Source organism: Ovis aries, chromosome 10, assembly GCF_016772045.2.
Source record: "Ovis aries strain OAR_USU_Benz2616 breed Rambouillet chromosome 10, ARS-UI_Ramb_v3.0, whole genome shotgun sequence".
Lineage (NCBI taxonomy): Eukaryota > Metazoa > Chordata > Mammalia > Artiodactyla > Bovidae > Ovis > Ovis aries.
The window spans coordinates 20,717,613-20,741,455 of record NC_056063.1 but is presented as its reverse complement, the minus strand read 5'-3'; the positions used below and the strand labels follow the sequence as shown (position 1 = coordinate 20,741,455).

The 23,843-nt window shown below is 43.2% G+C and overlaps 1 protein-coding gene across 9 annotated transcripts in view; it reads right to left on the bottom strand.

Annotated features, from left to right (window-relative positions):
• The window catches only part of RNASEH2B (ribonuclease H2 subunit B), an 84,404-nt gene that overhangs the window by 21,499 nt on the left and 39,062 nt on the right, over positions 1-23,843 (bottom strand). For 6 of the 9 annotated variants that reach the window (XM_027973570.3, XM_027973571.3, XM_042254749.1 and 3 more), the window contains 6 exons: positions 22,139-22,203; positions 20,589-20,694; positions 17,713-17,794; positions 16,202-16,244; positions 4,607-4,687; positions 1,768-2,202 (listed from right to left, as the gene is read on the bottom strand). In XM_027973570.3, the coding sequence (XP_027829371.1) occupies positions 2,083-2,202; positions 4,607-4,687; positions 16,202-16,244; positions 17,713-17,794; positions 20,589-20,694; positions 22,139-22,203 (497 nt within the window). In that variant the 3' untranslated portion in view covers positions 1,768-2,082. Of the gene's footprint in view, positions 1-1,767; positions 2,203-4,606; positions 4,688-16,201; positions 16,245-17,712; positions 17,795-20,588; positions 20,695-22,138; positions 22,204-23,843 lie in introns of those variants that run through there. The other 3 variants (XR_006060939.2, XM_060394370.1, XM_042254752.2) reach the window with 1 other exon arrangement.

Below are 23,843 nucleotides of genomic sequence, written 5' to 3'. Positions count from 1 at the left end.
TATTGTTTCCACTTTTCCCCCTTCTGTTTGCCATGAAGTAATGGGATTTTAGTTTTTTGAATGTTGAGTTTTAAGCCAGCTTTTTCACTCTCCTCTTTCACCCTCATCAAGAGGCTCTTTAGTTCCTCTTCACCATGGGCAGGCTCCTCTGTTCTTGGGATTTCCCAAGCAAGAATACTGGAATTGGCTGCCATTTCTTCCTCCAGGAGGTCTTCCTTGACCCAGGTATGGAATCCACATTCTCCTGCGTCTCCTGCATTGGCACGCAGGTTCTTTTCCACCTGGGTAGCCCTACGGAAAGATATTCCTTTACTAAAGGAACATTGTATGATCATTAATAGATGATGAAAAATTATTTGACAAAAATTCAATACCCGTTTATGATTCTGTTCTCAGTGAACAGAAGAGAACTTCTTCATCGTGACGAGCACACCTCTCGCCTGGATCTTGGTTTCTAAACACCATTCTTTTCTAAAAGGAACCTGACTCCTTAGGAAAGAGGCTGATTCCAGGGGTTGGTTAGGGAAAATACACAAAGAGCCTGGGATACCCTCTTGCAAAAGAAATAATGAAGTATTTAAAAATGATGGAAACATAGCAAAAAGATAGAGGCCAGCTTGAAGGGACTCTCAGTGACCCTTCTGGGACAATATGAGGAACAGAATATTGTAATTTAACTCACTGGATAAAACAACCTACAAGTCCATATTGATATTAACTCACAAATGAATAAATAAATGGAGTGCCAACTAAATGTAAAAGGAATAAATACGGAAGAAATGATGGAGTTGGAAAAACTGTTAGCAGGTTTATTTTAAAACAGGTAAGTGAGTGTAGGATGAGGAATAGAATACTTCTAAGTCCCAGAGTATTTGCCCACAAATTACTTATTAACTGCAAAGAGAAAAATAACATTATGGTGAATGAACCTGGTGGACACCACCTTAATTCAGTGATTAAAGTTAACATCTCTAGTATTGTGTCATGTGACTCTTGACTTGACATGGTGCATTAAGAAAGACACAGCATTACTTCTGTGGGTGCTCAAAAGGTAATCCAATCAAGAGGATACACAAGGTAAACCGTAAGGGCCTCGAATAAAACGTAACTCTCAACTTGTAGGTTGTGTGGGTTTTTCTTCAACTGACATTACTAATCAGGAAGATATAAGTTAAAAGTCACACTAACATGCCTTTTTTTCCTCCACTAACTTGCAAAGATACTGTTCAAAGCTAATAAGATAAGAACTCATACCATCATTTGTTAGAGTGAAAGATCCTATAACCTTTCTGTGAAATATAGTCCCACAAGTATATATTTGAAAAACTTAGTTATGAATCAGTAAGCCCACATCTTAAAAAAAAAGGGCCATGATTATTAAATAGTGAAACACTCAAATAATTAAAAATTACTGTCATTAAAAAGTATATTTATGAAGAATAGTAGTCTAGGAAAATGCTTATCAAATGACATCAAGAAGAAAGGTTATAAAATTACTACTATAATTCATTTAAAAATTATTATAGAAGAAAATACATCATATTATCTTCAGGTAATAAATAGTTAGGAGATTATATTTTCTATTTTATAGTTTTATCTATTTTCTACAAAGAACATATATTCATAAAAAAGAATATATTAAACAAAAGATTTACCAAAAATTAGTAATCTGATAGTCGTGTTATTGATCTCTATCTGTATACTGAAAACCATGTTGCCATAGCTACCATGTGCAAAGTGGCATAAAATAACAAGCACACACTCAAACATTGTCACATGTCAGTTTATTGAGGAATCTGTGATGCTAAAGGTTAATTCTACTCACTTGATTATTTTTCATGGTGTCAAATAAAACTCCAAAGGCTATAAGCCATGATGTTTCACAATTACTTTCCCATATTTTGTTCAGGAAACACAAAATTCAAATACAAAGAAATGTTCAAGTGAATCTGAAAACTGGCCTCATCCTACCTTTTTTCAAAAGGTGGTAATTAAGGGTTTGGAAGTACAGTAGCAAGGAGGAAGGATGAAAGTGGGACATGAAGAAGGCAGATATTTTTGCTCAATTTCACTTTCAAAGGTTCAAATCTTTCCTATTTTTTTTTTAACATGTTTTGCACCAAAAAAGGAATCAATACTTTTCATTCCACTCTTGTCAACTTTAGCCAAAGCCTTCTGAGCTGCAGTCATTTTGCTATTTTTCTGTTAATGAAAATAAGAGAGAAAAATCATTACAAATGTAACACTTATAAATCACACATGCAAATCAGACAAGACCATGCATGTCTCAAGGTTCGTTCAGGGAGGTAAGCATGCTGCTAAAAACATGCCTCATCAGGAGTGACTCTTTATAAAAGTTCTGATTTCTGCTCAAAATTCATACCTGAGACAAAGTACGTCAACAGGCAGGAGATAAAACTGCTGCCTTCTAAGGAGTGGAATGTTACAACTGATGGTTTACTTGTGGGGAGAAAATTCTGGAGGGTGCATTAAGTGCAATAACACAAACAATGGAGCTGACACAGGCAGCGATTGTCAGAGGGAGGAATTACAGCCTTGTATTACCACGTGATGAATAATTCACAGCCTGCTACCATCTGACTTCATTCAGAGGCTCTCTGGGACACCAAGGACAGAGCGGTTACATTCACAAGATAACCTGTGCTGCACCAGGACCAGCAGGATAGCGGTCCCTTTTCCTCCAACCACGAAAAGTACCTTCCGGAAAGCTGACTCCAATAACTGCCTTTTAAAACTCTGTCTCTTCCTGGTCACTGTTTTTGTTTGGTTTTGTTTTGCCATGCATGTCCTATAACAAAGCACTGGCAGAAGGGAAACAGCAGCTGACTGCATGTACTTCAGCGTTCAACAGAAGCGTAAGTGATGGGAATCAGCAGAGAAGAAATCATCTGTCTCCCACGAGCTGTGAGACAAAGTCTCTGCCAAAGTATCTCTTAGGGCACAGTCAGTATATGATCCCTGGAAACTTGCTTCTTACATTCTGTCTCTTATAACTTACTAGGCTTATGTTTTGGCTGGATGGCGAAGAGGGACACTTTCTCTGAGACAAGTTATCCTCTGTCCCCTGCACTTAACTCACATCCTGGTTCAACCCCTTAGCTCACTGGTGCTGTGCCCAAGGTGACACACTGGGAAACAGCACTTAGAAGGCTGGGGCAGAAATATTCCTCACGGAGAAACTCAGAAACATCCCGCTCACAGAAAGCACTGACATAACCAGCTATTTAGTCAGGTCTCAAGTTGGATTATTCCCTGATACGCTATGCCTAGATAAATTACGTATAAAGAATACAATTTTTAGAAACCATAAAACCTAAGGGAGAGCAAGTATTGCTAAAATCTAAGTAGAATTAATTTATCTTGGGGCAGGCAAGGTCTAAACCTAAAAAAAATGAGAAAATCATAAAAAAAACCTTCGATATTTAATCCTCAGAAAAGCTTAAAAAACAGTTCAAAAGTTGAATGAAAAGGCTAAAAAAATTGGAAAATGATTTGTACTTGGTATGTCATGAAAAGTGTTAACAGCCTTAATTTAGATCGAGCTCTTACAAATCAACAAGAAAAACATTACTATCCTAATGTAAAATCAGGCAAGAGACATGAACTGAAAACTAGAAAAAACTGCAGACAGGCAATAAGCATTTGGAAAAACAACCTTTCTACCCAAAGAAATGTAACCTAATTAGACAGGCAAAATTTTTAAGAATAAAACCAATACCCAATACTGTCAAGACTGTGAGATGAACACTCATCAGCAGTAATGGCTGGGAGGACAAATTTCTGCTACCTTTTTGGAAAGCTTCTTAGCTATGTATGTGTCTCAGTAATCATGGGAAGAGCTCATGTTTTCTAAGCCTTTACTCTTAGTTTTAAATTGTGTCTAATGAAACAGAGATGCAGACTGTAAGTAAGAATGTTTTATCACTTCATTTAGACAAAAAGAAGCAGAATAACATGTGTCCAAAAATAGGGGAATTAAATAGATTATATTCTACATGGTGAAATAACAGCGACTGAATATCATGAGACCGTTTATAATTTTTCAAAGAAAGCTTAACGACATCAATATTTTTACAATACAGAACTAAATGAAAAGGGCACAACTCTAATACATATGTATGCCAATTCTGAAAGCTACATATGTATTCATAATGATGTGAAGGATAAAGCTTCGTAAGGAATGTTATGAAAATATTTGCTGGGTGATTGCTGAGTTATGTGTTAATAATTGTTATTATCATAATTTCTGGGAAGCTACTAGGCAGTTGAGTTGACAAAACATTACCTTTGAAGCCTGTTTCTCTGCCCCACCCTACCACTCTGGATATACTATATTACGAAGCTGAGGCATACTCTTGCTCATAACTCTGCCTTTCTTTATCTCTAAAAAGGTCTTCCTTGCTTGATACTTTCATTGTCACTCACAATTTTGAAATAGTTCTAAAGTCACTGAAACTCAAGTTAATAATTCTTCACGGTTAAAACGATAAAATCACAGTCAAGCATGCAATCGTTCCTGGAAGCCCCCAGGCAGCAGCATCAGCCACGGGATTCAGGAGTATGCCACTAACACCCGGACACGTACCTTTACAGTCTTGAAATCTTTGGAGTTAAACTTAGTGTAATCTTCTTTTGCGTTTACGGGCTCATCTGATAACTTTGCTTTCTGCAATGTTAGAGCAGTGAACTGTCAAATGTCACCTTGACACTTACATCAATCCATTAAAAAAAAAAAACACACCACCAAACGTGAACAGTTTGGACCCCTGTGGCGGCCGAAGGGAGCCGCAGACTCTGCGGGGCGCTTACTCTTTACAAGTCCCTTCACTTTTTGCCACTTTTCTAGGAACGTTCTATGCCAGACGACCCTTCCGAGAAGCAGCTTTGGTGGTGAGAGGGTGTGAGCAGGCAAGCCCATGACCCAGTCCTGAGGTTGTCTAGCACTATGATCACATACTACAGGGACGGGGGGGCATCTAGATGAACGCTGACTTCCAGGACAGAGTAAGGGGGCGCATACAGACACATAGATCAAAGAAGAGAATTTCCTTTATGGTGGCCAGGGGTCCAGCCAGAACCCCCTTTATTCACCTGCAGGACCAGTGTGATGTCCATCTAGGAGTATGGGAACAGTATTCTTACTATTACCATCTTTGTGTCCTTTCAGTTTATCTCATTTTATCCACATAAGAACAACCTTGCAAAGCAAGCAGGCAGCAGAGGGAAGCACAGCGGTTACGTGAACAGGCTCAAGGTCGCCTAGCAGAGGACTTGAGAGCTCACCTTTTGTTACAGGTGCTCTTTGCATGGGACCCAATGCAATTAAGTCAGCTGTTACCTCCTGCTTTCGCCTTTCACATGAGCATTTTGCAATCAACAAATGTGAGAATCAGGTCAAGAGCTAGACTGTGGCCTTTATGTTCATAGTATAGCAGGAATCGTGACATGCTTATTTCATAGAAGGCACATGGCAGGCAGGTGAGTCTTGATGTATAACGTGGGGAGCTGACTGCACTGGGATCACAGCTGGGACTCTCTACAGATTTTCAAGCTCTTCGTGGAGACACTGATATGATCCAACACAGACCCACACTAGGAAATGCAGGCTTGTTCCCAGCTTCACTTTTCTCACCAAGCCTTCACTAAACAAAGAACTGTAAAGTCAGAGCTAGAAGATGCCACAGCGCATATATAGCACAAGTGGGCAAAATGACACATCCTGAAATTCTTCACCAGCATACCAGTGAATATGCTGGGAAAGCATAGCACCTGTAACACCTACTTAAATTTCTGTTATTTGAAAGACTGAATCCCTGTAGATTTAGGGGACTGCTTCAGAAGAAATAGAAAAGTGGTTCAGAAAGACAGCAACAACGCATCTGACTAAATGGGTACAGCTCTGGAAAGAGAAGGGCAGACAGTAGACAACACAGGAATTAGTGCTAAGGTTGGTCTTATCATTCCTACAAGTGATTTGCAAAGAACTCATCCCCACATCCACTGACTGTATTCAGCTCTGTGAGCTGACACTGGCAAAGTCAAAAGACAGAAGAAGTGAGGTTTGGAAGCTGGCCTCAAAATAGGCAAACTTCAGAGTTATAAAATAATGTGAACTATATTAAGGCAAAAGAGATGCAAAGATACCTAATGGCCACTGGAATGTGATTTTCTGCAAATGATCAACTATATTTCTGTAAGAATCAAGCAAGTCCTGGACACAGATGTTAAAGTTAATAGACATTATCCTACTCTTGTTTAAACTACGGTACATCATCTGGTGCAGTTTGCGATGTAAACGCTAGAGCCCCAGGAAGACACAATAGAGCAGGACACCTTAGAAAGCAACTAAAATAATCCAGAAGATGAAGCTGAGATGTAGGAGAAACCTGGGCTTAGCAAAGTACTGCCCACAGGCCACCTGTCTGTTTTCACAAGTGAAGATTTACTGGAATACAGCTGTACTGGTTCATTTATGAATTGTCTGTGGCCATCTTTGTGTGGCCAGAGGGTAGGTTCTTGTTTTGTTGCAGAAAGACTTTGGGAGATGAGACTCTGAGGCCAAGTAAGCAGAGATGTATTGAGTGACAGTACCCTCTCAGGAGGGCATGTGGGCAGGCTCAGGGGACACAGCGAGGTCCTTTTGGCAAGCTGGTTATATGGGGTGTGCAGGACTGGGAGGAAGGAGTTTGGGGGGTAATTTCTGGGTTATTGTCCCAGCTCCACCTTGCAGAGAGGAGGAGTTTCTGCCCTTCTGTGGTCTTGCTTGGATATGTCATGGCACCGGTGCATGGTGGGCACTGCTCTGTGCAACGCTAATTCTGTTGTAACACGGGCATACTGAGCAGAAGGTTACATTCGGATCAGAGGTTCCTGCATTTCTTTCTTTGCCTCTGGGACCTTGTTCTCACAAGATGTATGGCTTCCTGTTGGCTCGGAGGGTCCCACTTTTCTGTGTTTGCTCCAGGACCCCTGTTATTGCAAGATGTGTTACGGTCACCTGACCCATGCCTCCTTCTCTGCTCACGTCTGGCTAACGGCCTGCTCTAACATTTCCCTTCTCAAGCAATCTGAGCCCTTCAGATATTTTTAAGAGGGTCCATGATCTGTCTTCTGGAGCTGCCTCAAGCTGAGCAGGGGTATTTGTGCCTGCCTGCGGGGCCCAGATCACCTTGCCCTCTATCAGAGATGAGGTCTCAGGGTCCTTGACAGTGGCAGAGACAGAGAGTGCGGGGTAGACGGAGGCTACAGCTCTGTCCCACGGATGTTGGTGGTCCCCATTGTCATGAAAAATGAGTTGAAATCCCTGGTGTATCGTCATCTGTAGGTGACACAGTTTTAACCAGAAGAAACGAACTTAACAAGTAGTTAAAAAGGGATGGGCCCCCAAATCAGCAAACCCATTATTGTGATCAGAGGTCCAAGCAGGGGCAGGAACCAGGTTGTATTTGATAACACCCCTCTGACTGCAGGCCAGAAGGGGGTGGCACTGGGGTCACCCTTCCTGAAAGTGTGTAGCTTTGGGCCTGTTCGTGTGTGCTTTGGGCACCTTCTTCCACCCGGCCAGTGGTGTTGATGTCGGTGCAGCACAGTTTACTGATTGCTGTTCAGCTGGGAGATAGTCCAGGGCTATCTGTTCTCCAACACTACATCTGCTATGGAATTAAGGGATCCCCCGTGATCCTGGTCAGAGTAGACAGAATATCTGACAGGTTAAAAAGTGCTGCCCCAAGGTAGGTAACCTGCCCCCCACCCCCCCATGAAATCGCCTGTTGAGTTTGGCCCCAATTAGTTACTTAACTTAGTGAGCTCACCAGTTCTGGTGTCCACCAAAATATCGGAAGGAACAAAGGGCCTACCTGCGGCCAGTCATTCCAAAGGGGCTGAGCCATAGCCCTGTTTTGGGTGCTGCCCTGATTCTCAGGAGGGCTGTGGGTAAAAGCTTTGTCCACGGTTCCAATGTCTCTTGACAAAGTTTAGCCAGGGTTCTTTTTAAAGCTTGATTTGCCTTCTCCACTTTCCCTGACGACTGAGGCCTCAAGGCCTCCAGGCAAGTGCCCAGGGCTGGAGAGACTAGTTGGGTGACCTGAGCCACAAAAGAGGGACTGTGGCCACTCTGTAAAGACTGTGGAAGTTTCAACTGAGGAATTATTTCCTTAAGTGATGCCTTTATTACCTCCTGGGCTCCCTCAGTCTTAGTTGGAAAGGCTTCTACCCAGCTGGTAGAAATTAGGGGTTACCAATGGCTGACTGGAGGACCCCCTCACAAAATGTGAGGCAGCCGGAGGCCACTGGGCCCAACTGCTTGGAGAGAGATGCCATCGGCCATGGGACTGATCCCACCTTTGGGGCAAGAATTCCCAGGGCTAATCCCTGTTTTTCTGGGGAAAACAGAGTAAAGAGCTTGTTTAGATCTGGAATCTCTAGGGCTGGGGCATTAGTCAGAGCCATTAAAAACATTTTCTTTTTTTTGTGGTACAAGTCACATAATATAGAACATACTATTCTAACCATATTTAATCTCTGTACAGCTCAGTGGCACTAGGTACATTCATATTCTCTCCATTATCCAGCTCCCAAATTCATCTCTCTAAATGAAAACTTGGTCTCCATTAAACACCAACTCCCCATTCCCCTTCCCCACCCCCTCCACCCCCTGGCATCTACCAATGTACTTTCTGACCCGATGAATTTGACTATTCTAGGTACCTCATGTAAATGGAATCAAACAGCATTTGTCTGCACCTAAAGTATATTGGTACATATTAAAAAGCAGAGACATTACTTTGCCAACAAAGGTCTGTCTAGTCAAAGCTATGGTTTTTCAGTAGTCATGTATGGATGTGAGAGTTGGACTATAAGGAAAGCTGAGTGCTGAAGAACTGATGCTTTAACTGTGGTGTTGGAGAAGACTGTTGAGAGTCCTTTGAATTGCAAGGAGATCCAACTAGTCAATCCTAAAGGAAATCAGTCCTGAATATTCACTGGAAGGACTGATGCTGAAGCTGAAGCTCTAATACTTTGGCCATCTGATGGGAAGAATTGACTCATTTGAAAAGACCCTGATGCTGGGCAAGACTGAAAGCGGGAGGAGAAGGGGATGACAGAGGATAACATGATTGGATGGCATTAGCAACTCAATGGAGATGAGTTTGAGCAAGCTCCGGGAGTTGGTGATGGACAGGGAAGCCTGGCGTGCTGCAGTCCATGGGGTCACAGTGTCAGACATGACTGAGTGACTGAACTGAGAGTATACTGGAAGGCACTTTTAAGGTTAACTAATCTAATCAAATGCTCCTGTAAACTGACCATCCAGACTACAGGTTCTGTGTCTAGTCCCTTCAAGTCCTCATATAATGGCTTAAGTGCAGTTGCTCATTCGTGTGCAACTCTGTGATCCCATGGACTGTAGTCTACCAGGCCCCTCTGTCCATGGAATTTTCTGGGCAAGAGTACTGGAGTGGATTGCCATTTCCTTCTCCAGAGGATCTTCCTGACTCAGGGACTGAACCCAGGTCTCCTGCACTGCAGGCAGACGCTTTACAGTCTGATCCACCAGGGAAGCCCCTAAAGAAAGTGAAAGTCGCTCAGTCATGTCTGACTCTTTGTGAACCCATGGACTATACAGTCCATGGAACTCTCCAGGCCAGAATCCTGGAGCGGGTAGTTCTTTCCTTCTCTAGGGGATCTTCCCAACACAGGGATCGAACCCAGGTCTCCCACATTGCAGGCAGATTCTTTACCAGCTGAGCCCCCAGGGAAGCCCAAGAATACTGCAGTGGGTAGCCTATCCCCTCAGCAGATCTTCCTGACCCAGGAATCAAACTGGGGTCTCCAGCATTATTGCATGGTGTGAGACAAAACCCAGGGACCCAAATCCTTCAAAATCCAGCCACTTCTAAGACGATTCTGAGCTGTCTCTCTGAATGCGGTGGTTGTAGGAGGAGGACTGCTGTTAAAGGTGCACTCTCCTGTGCTCAGAACATGTCCCAGGAAGGTGACTCTCTGGGAGGAAATTTGGGCCTTCTATGGGGATATCCTCTGAAGCCAGGAAACTGAGGATCTGTGCAGTGGTTTGATCTGAGGCTTCCTTCAAGGGACTGCAAATAATGAGGCCAACTATGTATTGTAATAATGCCCCCATCTCTAATTTAAATGCCTGCAGTTACTTCACTAGGGCTCTGCCAAGTAGGTGTCAGCTGTCCCGGAATCTCTGGGGAAGGACAGTTCAGGTATACTGTTGGGTCACACTGGTGTCTGGATAGGTCCATTCAAAGGGAGAGAGGTACTGAGAATCAGACTGAACAGGTATAGAGAAGGAGGCATCTTTAAGGTCAAGGACTATAAACCAGGCCGTGTCCTCTGGGATCTGAGAAAAGATGGAGTACAGACTGGGATGAGTAGATGGAGAGCAATCACAACTTCACTGATGAGTTGAACACCTTACACCGTTCTATATGCCCCATTTCGTTTGAGGACAGGCAGGGCTGGAGTATTACAAGGAGACTGGCATAATACCAAATGCCCACATTTGATGAATTTTGAGATCAGGGTTTGAGGCCCTGTTGAGCCTCTGGTTTTATGGGGAACTGACACCTAGAAGGCAAGAAGATACTAGCTTCCTTAACGGTGATTTTTAACGAAGTGAGTGGCAAATCTTGCCCATCCTGGGATTCTTTGATCTGAGATCTGTGGATCTGTACGTTTTCCAATTTCTGGGGGAAATATGGGCTGGACTGTCTGAGTCTTGTATGACACATAGTTCAGCCAAAGATAGGCCCTGATTTTCATTTTCAGGCAGAGCAAAAGTTGCCCCCAAGGCTGAGAGAAAGTCTCTTCCCAATAATGGGCTAGGGCACTCAGGCACGACAAGAGACTTGTGAGCTATGATGGTCTCTCCCCCGGCACGAGTCAGAGTGGGGGTCAAACGTTTTCCTTTTGGCCTTCCTTCTACCCCAACAACAGAGCAGGTTACAGGGACAAGACGCCCAGCATGAGAAGCGAGGACAGAGTATGCAGCTTCTGTGTCCACTGGAAACTGGACAAGAGTACCTGTCCCGTCAGTGGTCCCCCACATCCCTCCCATGTGACGATGGCTGTATTCTGAGGGGCCCTGGGAAGTCCTGGATCTCATCAGTCAACCACGGCCGTGACTGACGTGGGCGAGTTCCTCGCTGCCTTCAGAGCTGAGGGCTTCCTCTTGTCCCACGGCCCATCTTCCTGCAGAGTGAGCCTCGGGTAGAGGCCAGGACCTGTTTCCTGGGCGTTCCCCGCTCCAGGGTTTAGAGTTCCCACTGCTAAAACAGGTTCCTTTACCTGGCGGGGGTCTTCTGGGAGCACCTCTGTGGTGATCAGGAGGAGGGCCACGTCTCGCCCTGACTGCTGGAGGTCTGGCCTGCCAACGGGCCCTTAAGTCATGCTGCTGCTTCCTCTCTTCCTCAGCCTGGACTCTACTGTCAAAGACACCGGAGGCGGCATCCACAAAAAGGCTGAGAGGGGTTTGGGACCCCAAGGCGACCTGTTGAAGTTTCCAACGGATGTCGGGCACCAGCTGGTAAATGAAGTAAGTTGCAAGCACAACACATCCCTCGAAAGTGTCTGGTCCACATTTGTATACTTTCTGAGGCATCTACCACCCGGGTGGGAAACAGGGTTCATTCTGATCTTGGGTGACCTCTTCAACCCTATCACAGCTGGCAGGTTTAACTGTGCACCATCTCGTCCCTTCACTGAAGCAAAGGGTTGTGCGTGCTCTTCTAGGGACACCAGGTTGGCCTGGTTCACAGTCCCACTTGGGATCAATCAGTGGCATTGCCATCATGCCCATGGGGCAGTAAGTGGGTTAGATGATACATAATTCATCATCAAATACTTGAGGCTGTGCCCAGATAGGGGTCTTTCCCTCAGGGGCACAGCAGTGGGAAATGACAACATTCAGGGTCCTTTCAAGTAAGGTGCAAGGAAAGAGTTAGCTCCCAGAATCCTTCAGCGAATGGGCCAGGGGCCCCTGAGAAGCAGACTAAGTGAGAGCGGCGCTGGCTGAGGCCAGACAAAGGAAAGGGGTACGGACTCTGGTATCTCCCTGAGGTCTGCCTACTGCTTCTCAGGGGTCGGGGGTGAGGGGGCAAGGGCACTCTGCTGCACTTCTTGCACAGGAGAATAAAGAGGATTACACGGTGCTGGAGGGGTGAAGACGGTGAAAGAGTATCAGGACTTAGGTGCTTCTGTCCAAGATTTCTTTTCCTCCAGAGATGCTACCAGAGAGGGTTTTTATATAATCTGAACCAGTCCCAACTGACAAGCTTCCCCAACACAGGACATGCATAGCTCTGGATTCTCTCTTAGGGTCATAAAGGACTGAACATAAGGAAACTCTATCCAATTTCCCTGCCTTTCACAAAACCTAATCATAGGATGGTATTATAGTTGAGGCTTCCATTTTCCAGCCAGGCTTTCTTGTCCTCAAGTTTACACCGGGGCCCGGCTGCATTACAAAAGAAGATGAGCTTTTCCTGTTTTAAAAACTTGTCCCCGTGAATGAAAATGCACCCCAGGGGTGAATCCTCGGGGATGGAGAGGAGGCTTCCCGTGAACCTTCAGGGAGAGGGCTCCTGTAAAAGAGAGGAGCACTACCATTCAGGGGCCGATAAGGGGCCCCTCTGTCAGGACTGGCTATAGGCACCGAGTCCTGCCAACCTTGGCCAATGTGGAGGCAGCGGCCACGTGGCAACCCCGCCGGTCTGAGAGTCCCGTGACCCGTGTCCTACCGCGTCTTCACACCCCATAACTGCTCTCATAATGCTGGGCCTCCCTCTCCAAGCTTCATGGGTACCCTTCTCGGACAAACCACTTAAGGAGTTTTTCAACTCCTCTGAAGTGCGCCAGGCATGCGCTTCCTCCAGATATTGGTCCCTTTGTGGCTGAAACATAAGTCACTTCCCCCCTCAGAACAACCCCAACTCCTCTGCCTCTCCCTGGGATCAGCTGTGACCTTTCCTTGTACAGGCTTCCCAGGCGGCTCAGCTGGTAAAGAATTTGCCCGCAATGCGGGAGACCTGGGTTCGATCCCTGGGTTGGGAAGATCCCCTGGAGAAGGAAGAGGCTACCCACTCCAGTATTCTGGCCTGGAGAATTCCCTGGACTATATAGTCCACGGGGTTGCACAGAGTCAAACATGACTGAGCAACTTTCACTTTCCTTGTATAGATATTGCCTTGTTTGTGGCACACTCGGCCAACCAAGTAATCAGAGGAACCCAGGTATAACCATCAATACAGACCACATACTGGAAGGCACTGGGGCTGCTATTGGTTTGGTGTCCCTATGGCAGGGGGTGGGGGTGGCTTTGCCTCCCTTGAGGCAATGCTCTGTAACCTGTCAGATATTCTATCTACTCTGACCAGGATTACAGGGGATCCCTTTATTTCCTAGCAGATGTAGTGATGGAGAACAGATAGCCCTGGACTATCTCCCAGCTGGACAGGGAGCGTCTGTGCAGCAGTCAAAAAACTGTGCTGCACCGACATCAACACCACTGGCCGGGTGGAAGAAGGTGCCCAAAGCACACACGAACAGGCCCAAAGCTACACACTTTCGGGAAGGGTGACCCCAGTGCCACCCCCTTCTGGCCTGCAGTCAGAGGGGTGTTATCAAATACAACCTGGTTCCTGCCCCTGCTTGGACCTCTGATTGCAATCATACTTCTACTGACTTTTGGCCCTGTCCCTTTTAACCTGCTTGTTAAGCTCGTTTCTTCAGGTTACAACAGTGTCACCTACAGATGATGATACACCAGGAATTTCAACCCATGGCAACCCACTCCAATATTCTTGCTTAAAAAATCCCATGGATGGAGGAACCTGGTAGGCTACAGTCCATGGGGTCGCAAAGAGTCGGACACGACTGAGCGACTTCACTTTCTTTTCTTTTCATGACAATGGGGACCACCAACATCTGTGGGACAGGGCTGCAGCCTCCATCTACTCCCCACTCTCTGTCTCTGCCACTGTCAAGGACCCCGAGACCTCATCTCTGACAGAGGGCAAGGTGATCTGGGCCCTGTAGGCAGGCACAATGCCCCTGCTCAGCTTGAGGCAGCTCCAGAAGACAGATCATGGACCCTCTGACCCTTAAAAGATTTGAAGGGTGCAGACTCCTTTAGGGAAACATCAGAGCAGGCCATTAGCCAGACGTGAGCAAAGGAGGAGGCATAGGTCGGGTGACCACATACATCTTACAATGGCAGGGGTCCAAGGGGGCAAACAGAAAAGTGGGAACCTCTGGGCTGACAGGAGATCATAAGTCTTGTGATGACAAGGGACCTAGCAGCAAACAAAGAAATACGGGAACCTCTGGTCCGAATGTAACCTTTTGCTCACTATGCCCACGTTACAACAGAATTAGCATTGCACAGAGCAGTGCCCACCATGTACCGGTGCCATGACAGATCTGAGCAAGACCACAGAAGGGCGGAAACTCCTCCTCCTCTCTGCAAGGAGGAGCTGGGACGAAAACCAGGAAATCACCCCCTCACCCCCTCCCCCTGGGTGAATATTCCACCCAGTCCTTCACAGCCCATATAACCAGCTTGCCAAAAGGGCCTCGCTGCGGCTCCTCTGAGTCTGCCCAGGCTCCCTCCCTCCTGACAGTGCACTGTTGCTCAATAAACCCTTCACTTTTTTTAAAATTTTTTTACTTTACAATACTGTATTGGTTTTGCCATACATTGACATGAATCCACCACAGGTGTACATGAGTTCCCAACTTTGAACCCCGCTCCCACCACCCTCCCCATATCATCTCTCTGGTTCATCCCAGTGTACCAGCCCCAAGCATCCTGTATCCTGTATCGAACCTAGACTAGTGATTCGTTTCTTACATGATAGTATACATGTTTCAATGCCATTCTCCCAAATCATCCCACCCTGTCCCTCTCCCACGGAGCTTACTTCGCCTCTGAATCTCATCTGTGAACTCTTTGTGCAACAAAAAAAGAACCTACCTTCCAGCAACCGCATCGAAGGCTAAATCCTTCAAGGGCAGTTTTAGATCTCTCTGTTACTAAGGAAGACAGATATTTGAGAGAAAGAAATATGCCTCGCTTTTGGAAGGAGAAAAATAAGAAAGAAACAAATATGCCTGTTACCTTAGTTAGAGCAAGACAGCTATATTTATGTCCCCTGGTGCTGCTGTGGGTCTGTCCCAGATCTAAAGATAAAGATCTTACACCAACTGCTTCCTCCAGTGAGGAAAAGATGAACCTCCTTGGACAATTTGCTAAAAACGGTCCCCAACTAACAATGATGCACTTTAAATTTGATGCCCTTTCCTAAAAGTCAAAGTATTGACTGTTTTTAGAACCATCATCACCTTCAAACAGTATACAAATGAAAAACAACAACAACAACAAAAAATCCTGAGAATGTTGGCCACCTAGAAGGCAGGGAAGAAGGAAAGTTCTTTAGCACCCATATTACATTCATTCACAAGGTACTCATCATTTTGCCTGCTGGAGAATGGTGGCCTCACGGATAAGCTGGTGCGTGTGCTTATTTCCCTGTGTCTGAGCAGCACTTACTAGTCTGCAATCAGGCCTGGACTTAGGGATGCTACTCTTTGCTCTCGGGTGTGGTCTGTGAATGGCTTCTCTACTCCCTGTATCTGAGAGTCCACAGGGCAGAGGAGCTGTGGGTGGCAATTTGAGAACATCTGGCAGAGGAAAGGTTTTTCACTGATTCACAAACTGCGTTGATCATTTCGAGTATAGACAGTAAAGTGTGGTCATCCTTGCTCAAAGAATTCTGTGTTGCAAAAATCATGCTCTATGTACCTCTGTGCCTATGACAATTATATTTGGCAAAGTGAGTTTTATTTATAGAGTTTTCCTAATGATTAATGAAGTTAATTATAGGATCTAGCTCACGCAGGAAGACTTAATTTTAATATGATTCTCTAATATGTCAGTGTAGATATTGAGTTAGAACCAACTCTTTCTTGATTTTCATAGCACCTTATTTATGATTCACCTAAAATCCATGAAAATAAAAATACTGATGGAGAGCAGTATAATCTTGATTCCACATAAGGTGAATTAAGATGCTTTAACATATACTAAACTAAATGTATGTGGCAAAAGTATACTATTTTTCCAGGTGCTCCAAAGATATTTTAGTCAGTTTCTTACCTTTGATGGAGGGTTTCGCACTGTAGCTGGAGGTTCTGGAAGCCTGAGGAGTGAAAAATAAAAATGTGATTTTTCATAGACAAGCAAACAGAATGACGGGGCCAACTTAAGACTTAGTAAGTCCTGATTTCATCTAATAGTTTCACCTCCATATATCTTACTGTTCAATCACCTCATTATAAAGAGTGAAATTTTTCTAAGTGAAAAAATGTTCATTTAGCTATTTAATTCTCTGTACTGGAATTCTGAGCTTAAAAAACAAAATTAGAAGTCACTGGTTGCAATGGAATTGCTTTCCTTTAGTCTCTATAAATATGTATTTTGGTATGTATTTTTTCACCATAAATGACGAATCTAGCATATATTTAAAAGTGAAAATTATTCTATTGACAAAAAGTCACAGGAACTTTACTTTTCTATTAAAGAAAAGTTTAACTGACACATCCTTCTCTCAAGTCTTTAACTGAAACTTTAAAATTTCAGCAGAAAAGAATCTAAAAAAATAATGGAATACAAAGATATCAAGTCTCTAACAAGATAAGCAGGTACAAAGAGACTCAGGAAAATAGTAAACAGAAGGGTATCTTTATCAATTCAGGGCAAGCTTTCAATGTACTATATTATACTACAGAAACCAGATTCCACTAACTGTTCTTTAAGTAGGACCAAAAATACAATTTGCTAAAAATGCAACTATAGCTATTAAAAAGTCATTTTATTCCCATTTATCAGAGGAGAAAATTATTCTAAGAATCAGGAAAAGCTATTAGATCATCACATATATGAAATTTTAACAGTAGTTGCTAAAATATAGAAAATAAACACATCTTTTTCAGCCTCAAGTAGAGTTTCAAGTGCTGGGCATAATTAAAATACCTAGGGAACAGCTAATGATTATAATAATAAAATAACAAAAATGGTACACAACCTTTAAATGTAACTTTCAAAATTATTTTACTCTGCCATCTACTCTTTGCATCCCATCAACCAAATTAGTTAAGTCTGGCTGGGGATAAAATTTTAACACAATTTATCCTCTAACATTTTAACAACCCTTAATTCTAATTGTAATACTCAGGGGTTCTTGAAACCAGTATCCATTAAATTAATTTGTTCCAATCAAAAAACTGTCCATTAAAAATCACCTCCAAACCACAGAGTCTGCGACGCAACTCAAGAATAACCTCCCATCAGAAAAAGTGATGTGACGAGCCATACTTGCTTGTGCGCTCAGACGTGTCTGAGTCTTTGAGATCCCATGGACTGTAGCCCACCAGGCTCCTCTGTCCATGGGATTCTCCAGGCGAGAACACTGGACTGGGCTGCTATTTTCTCCTCCAGGGGATCTTCCCAGGCATCGAACCCACGTCTCCTGTGGCTCCTGCACTGGCAGGCAGATTCTTTACCACTTGAGTCATTTGGGAAACCTTATTTAAGCCATAATGAAACCCTATCTCTAGGAAACCAAGCACAATTATGCTTAATTATGACTAAAGATGGACCATACTTACTTTAAATATTTAGATAAGTCATCACTTAATTGTTTAGGGATATAATCAGAGATCAGACCATGGGCATAACAAACATAATCCTCTGAAAGAAACAGAATGGAGAAAAAAATTTAGTAATAATTATGGTTGCTTCACAGTCAAACTGACTGGAGTTCAAATTCTGGCACTATCTAGCTTTGGAGAGTCACTTAAGCTTTTTTTGTGTGTGTGTGAAACGGGGATGCTCATATCTATCTGTCAGAGTGGTGGGGGGATATGATGTATGAGATACCCTATACAATGACACTGAAGATATGATGAGATAATAAAGTATAATACAATAGATGCCCACTAAATAACAGATACAAATTCAGGGTTCTTCTCTTAGTTGAGGCCCTTGAATACAAATAAAGTTCAAACATCAGATGTAAAAATATGAAATAGCCATCTTTTCTAGGTTGGTTTCAATATAAAATAAATCTAATTACTGAACAGTAATGAGTATGCTCATTTAAGAGAAATAATATATAATGTGTCTCTATTAAGCACTTGCTGAATGTTACATATAACCCCAAACTAATGGGATGAAGTTGCTCAGTTATGTCCATCTTTTTGTAACTACATGGACTGTAGCCTACCAGGCTCCTCTGTCAGTGGGATTTTCCAGGCAAGAGTACTGGAGTGGGTTGCCATTGCCTTCTCCAGGGGATCTTCCCAACCCAGGGATTGAACCCAGGTTTCCCACACTGCAGGAAGACGCTTTACCGTCTGAGCCACCAGGGAATCCCAAACTAATAAAACGCCTTAAAAATGTAAAAAACAAAACTCAGCAGAGTGTATAATCATGACATCTACAGCATCTGGATTTTCAGTGTTAAAATGAAGCTCTGGTATCAATTAAATACAGTTACAAAAGAGAAAATCTGTTTTAAAGCCCTCTTCCTCAATTCAGTATTTTTTTTGTAGAATACTAGGGGATAATCAAACTCAATAGATGGGATAATCACAAGGGGATATAAACTACCAAAAGCATTATCCCAGGCTTGCTGCTGGGATATTCATTTCCATCTTTTTTCCCTTTTCTACATTTGACATCAGGATAACAATCTGCCTCAGTATTATCAACAGTTAGAAAGGGACTGCTGCCTGGATGACCTGATCTCAAAGTGTTTAGTAAGAGACTTTCACTGCCAACATTGAGAACTGAAAGTTGTCACTGGACCCTTCTTTTTTAAAAAAAATTAATTAATTTTTTAATTGAAGGATAATTGCTTTACAGACTTTTGCTGTTTTCCGTCAAACCTGAACATGAACCAGCCATAGGTATACATATATCCCCTTCTTGCTGAACCTCCCTCCGATCTTCCGCCCCACCTCACCCCTCTAGATTGATACAGAGCTCCTGTTTGAGCTTCCTGAGTCATACAGCAAATAAGAAAGCCAACATATCTGTTTGCTTCCTCTGGCACATATCAAGCTAAAGGTCTAAAAAAGGCAAGAATGTGAAGAGTATAAAGCTTACTTGATGGCTACAAGGCAAGAATGTGAAGAGTATACAGCTTACTTGATGGCTACAAGGCAAGAATGTGAAGAGTATAAAGCTTACTTGATGGCTAGAACACTCAATGGCAATATAGCAAAGCCCAGACCCTTAGATTTAGAGACTGGTTTGGTAAAACCACCAGACTCAGAGTAGACGACCTGGTCTGCTAGCTAGGATGGGTGACCCTGAGTAAGTGATCTATTTCTCAGAGACCACAGGTTTTCATTTTTAAGATGAGAACATCTGTCTAAATAACCACTAACATCTCTTCTCCTGCTTTACTGAAAATCCATGGTTTTATCCACCCATCCATCATCCATGATCTATCCATCTATCCGGCCAGCCAGCCATTTGACTCAGTCTCCCTCTCCTTCTGTTGGAGCCTATCAGAGACACTGACAGCTAGTTAACTCAGACGGCAAGGGCAGCTCACCACTCCCAGGACGGCGGGAGCCAGCCACCATCTGTGTGTGCAAGGCACTGTGAGGTGGGTTTCTGCATCAAAGGCTGCCTGCATCATAGCCAATCACCAACAGGCTGCTTGGTACTTGTTTTTTAAATGACGAAACTCAGATGTTTTGGAGTCGTATATTTAGAACAGGGGAACACTGAATTAAGAGTTTAAAGTCAGGATAATTACTGTCCTACCATTTCAGAAAGTAAATTGTATCAGATAGCTGTTGTTATTCAACTACACATATAAAGGTAAGAGGACACTACAATGAGAAAGGCTTTTGCCTTTAAGAATGTGTCTTAAAGAATTAATTGTCCAGTGAATAAATTTTCATCAAAATCAAAATATTGAGACCTACAGTAGGACTTATGCTTCTGGAGAGTAAGATGCAAACAGATAGAACAGCTCTGGAAATCCTCGCCCCCAAGAACAGTGCAACAAAAAGGTTATGAGTGTGGGCTTAAGTGCCAGGCGAGCTCCATCAGTAGTTCAGCTCTGCCATTTACTAGCTGTGTGACTCTGCACACCACCTCGAAACTCGCTGTAAAGTGAAACTTGGAGGGGGGCTCAGATGAGCAAGTATGTGCACGCTGGCAACTTAGTAAACGGCCTGGCACACAACACACCCTCAATAAATGATAGCAAGGGTTGTTATTACTATTAGTGCAAGATACAGATTTTGTGAATGAATGACTGAAGTATCAATTAGTGATAGAAGTGATCTACAGCAGAAGTACTACTTGGTTTTGAAATAAAACGCACACCTGCCATGAGATCTAAGAGAACACATTGGCAAGAATGTGAAGTTTCTGAGACATTAAGGTTTTTAAATCCTAAGACGGGCATTTACACATTGGCGACTCACTCCAGACAAAACAAAACAAAAAATGATTCACTTACCGTCCTTGTCACTGGAAACCTGGCCACCAGAGAAAAATGCAGTAGACTGTACCCGGGCACTGACATTTACCTTACTGGTTTTTAATGCTGCCACAGTCTGATTAACCTACGAAATAACCAAAGGGGGAATATCAGGATATTTTCAACTAACTTTAGACACCCTGACTTTCCAGACTTTCTAAACCCATGACCTCAATCCATTTAAGGTCCAGGAAGAAGTAGTCCAGATCTAGATATATCTTCAGAAGATAAGAGATGGCTTCATATTTGGAGATGGGTGAGGGGTAGTGACTACACTGCAGGCTGAGCTCGGTACGGGGACTGCCTAAGGCCTACACCGTGCGAGAAGCACTGATTCTGGAGGCAGGCTGCTTGGGTTTGCTCTGTGACCACAGACTGCTTACTGAACCTCTCTGTGCCTCCACCTATGAAAGGGAAAGAAAGATAGCGCCGATCTCACAGGACTGCTGTGAGGACTAAATGAGTTAATGGATGTTAGGCCCTTAAGACAGAAGATGGCACAAAACTTGTATTTTATGACTTTCTAAGGAGAATAAATAATATAAATTTCTCACTTTAGAAAGTTTAGAAATTTAAGAAAGGAAACACAATAAATATAAACTTCACTTCTCTATTTCATGTCATTATCGTTTGCTAAGAGCAAAAGCTAAATGCCCAGTTTCTGCTCAGCACTCCTCATTCTTCATCTATACAGAATCCCACAAATGCAAAGACTACTGATGATGCAAGTGAAGAGTGACACACAGGCACTTTTTAAACCTTTTCCCTACTTCGCACAAAGGAGCCTGATTAATACTGCAAGGTTCCTTTCCATGTTCCCAGGCTCCCAAGGTGCCCATTAACATGACGTGACAAACATGGTGTTCATGTACAAGACAGAAGAGAGGCTTCGGAATCACTGCTAGAACTGATATCCACAAAGCTTGCAAAACCTTTGTCATCCACAGATCTGGTCTGCTGAGATTCTTTATCACTGCGAAAGCAAGCGATATCCTTAGACCATTCTATTCCATTCCATTCCGAGAGAAATACTGGTTGTGATCCACTAAATTGATTGGAAAAACACTGCAAGAGATCTTATATTGAGTAGGGCTTGCCTGGAATAAGACTCGTCTTCAGCATCTAGATGCTAAATCTGAACCCCGTCTGCCTGGTCCCCTGCAGGTCGTGTGTGAGCAATGTCACCTTTGAGATGGCTGCAGGACTGACAGAGAGTACACGTGGCCCTGCTATTACCTGGCTTGGAAGACTCAAGTCTATACCAGCAACTAGCAAGGACTTCTTTATTCAGTGGTGAGCATCACGGGGAAATGGGAGCAAGCACATCAAGCTAAGTCCAGAGCTACCTGAGTTAGGAGCAGTGGAAAGTCAAAGATTCTTCTTGCACTTGGGAGATTTTTGTATAGCTTCTCTCTTGTAGGTGGACTTTCAAGATGGTTTTTGGGGTCAGGCTTACTACCTTCTCTCTAAACATTTTTAAAAAGGAACATTAAACTCTTTCTGCCACAAGGCACTGAGAGGTACTGTACCTTTTTTTCTAGCCATTTTAATGTCTTCTCTTTGCTGTACTTGTAATATTTCTTCTTGTCTACTTCTGCATTAAATTAAAAGAAAAAAAAGACAGTGCAGTAGGTTAAGCAAAAAATAAACTCATAAGGCTATTTCATATACAAGGTAACAGTTTAAAAATTTCAAGGAATTCCCTGGTGGTCCAGTGATGAGGACTCTGTGCTTTCATTGTGAGGGCCCTGGTTCAATCCCCGGTTGGGGAAGTTAAGATTCCACAAGTTGCAAGGTGCAGCCAAAAAATAAGTAACACTTTATATTCTTAAAAAACTCAATTAATAACCCTGAGAGCATTCTTCAGACACTGGGAAAAAAAAAATTCCTAAATAGAACTGGGACACCTCAGGTTCTCACTCACATTAAATGAGTGAGAATTAAAGAAAATTATTAAATTATACAAATAGTTCTCATCACAAGGAGAAACTTTTTTCTCTTCATTGTATCTATATGAGATGGTGGATGTTAACTAAATCTACTGTGATAGTCATTTCAAAATATATGTAAATCGAACTATCATTCTGTACAATATAAACCTACACAGTGACGTATGTCAATTATTTCTTAATAAAACTGAAAACAACTGTACCGATAAATCTGGAGGAAAGGTAACTTTTTAACTGAATATAATTGACAAACAATATTGTATTGGTTTCAGGTATAGTGATTTGATATTTACACATCCTCTGAAATGGTCACCACAGTAAATCTAGTTATTGTCTGAAAAGGTCATTTTAAAAACTCAGCAAATTAACACACTAAGCCATCTTCATTTTTCTGAATAATTTCAAGATCACCCCAATGTTTTCAATGAAAGATTTCTTTTCTAAAATAAAAATGGAAATCCCAAGAAAAAAAACTGAAGCTAAATGCAGGTGCCTAAGAAGTTCATTGCATACATTCAGGAAAAGAATTGTGTTAACTACTTAGAACTGTTCTGGTGGGACTGGTGGAGAAAGAAGAAAAGATTTATCTTTTAATGTATTACCAATATAGCCATAGCTATTTCAGGGGAATTTAGATTTACGATAGGTTCAATTTGGCCCTTTATGGGGATAAAAGTTTCATCTCCTATAAATTATACTTCCTCTTCTCACAATCCAGCTAGCTTTATGTAATCTAACGGCTTAATGTCACGTATAGCATATATATGGTATATGACATTAAGCCGTTATTTCCTCGGTAACACCTCGTTCACGGGGTTTCTTGCTTTCTGTGCCATCAGCAGGGGCAGCTCTTCCCTCCCGCCTCCACGCAGGAGTTAGCTTCAGGACCACTGGGATTCCTAAGGCCAGATGCAAGCTCGCCTTTTTCTTTCCTCTGTAAAGATGCTTTCTCTTTCCTCCGTAATCATGGTGGGAAACGGAAACTGCTTACTCAGGGGTGGTTTTCTGCAGACAGTTAAACTGCTGGAGTTTCAGTGAGACGGTGTGTACGGGGAGGGGCTGGCCTCAGCCAGCTCTTGCTGTGTCCTCCCCATCTCAGCCTGTGGTTGTCAACACTGCGGGCACTAACTAGGAGGCGGACAGAGTCAGGGCTGGCCCTCTGCACCCATGTCCGCAGGACGTGCCACTGGAATAATGAAAAGGAGGGGCTGCAAATGGCCTGCTGGGGAACCAAGGCAGGTGAGGCTAGACTCAGCCTCCCTGGAGCTGATGCAGTATTTCTTTG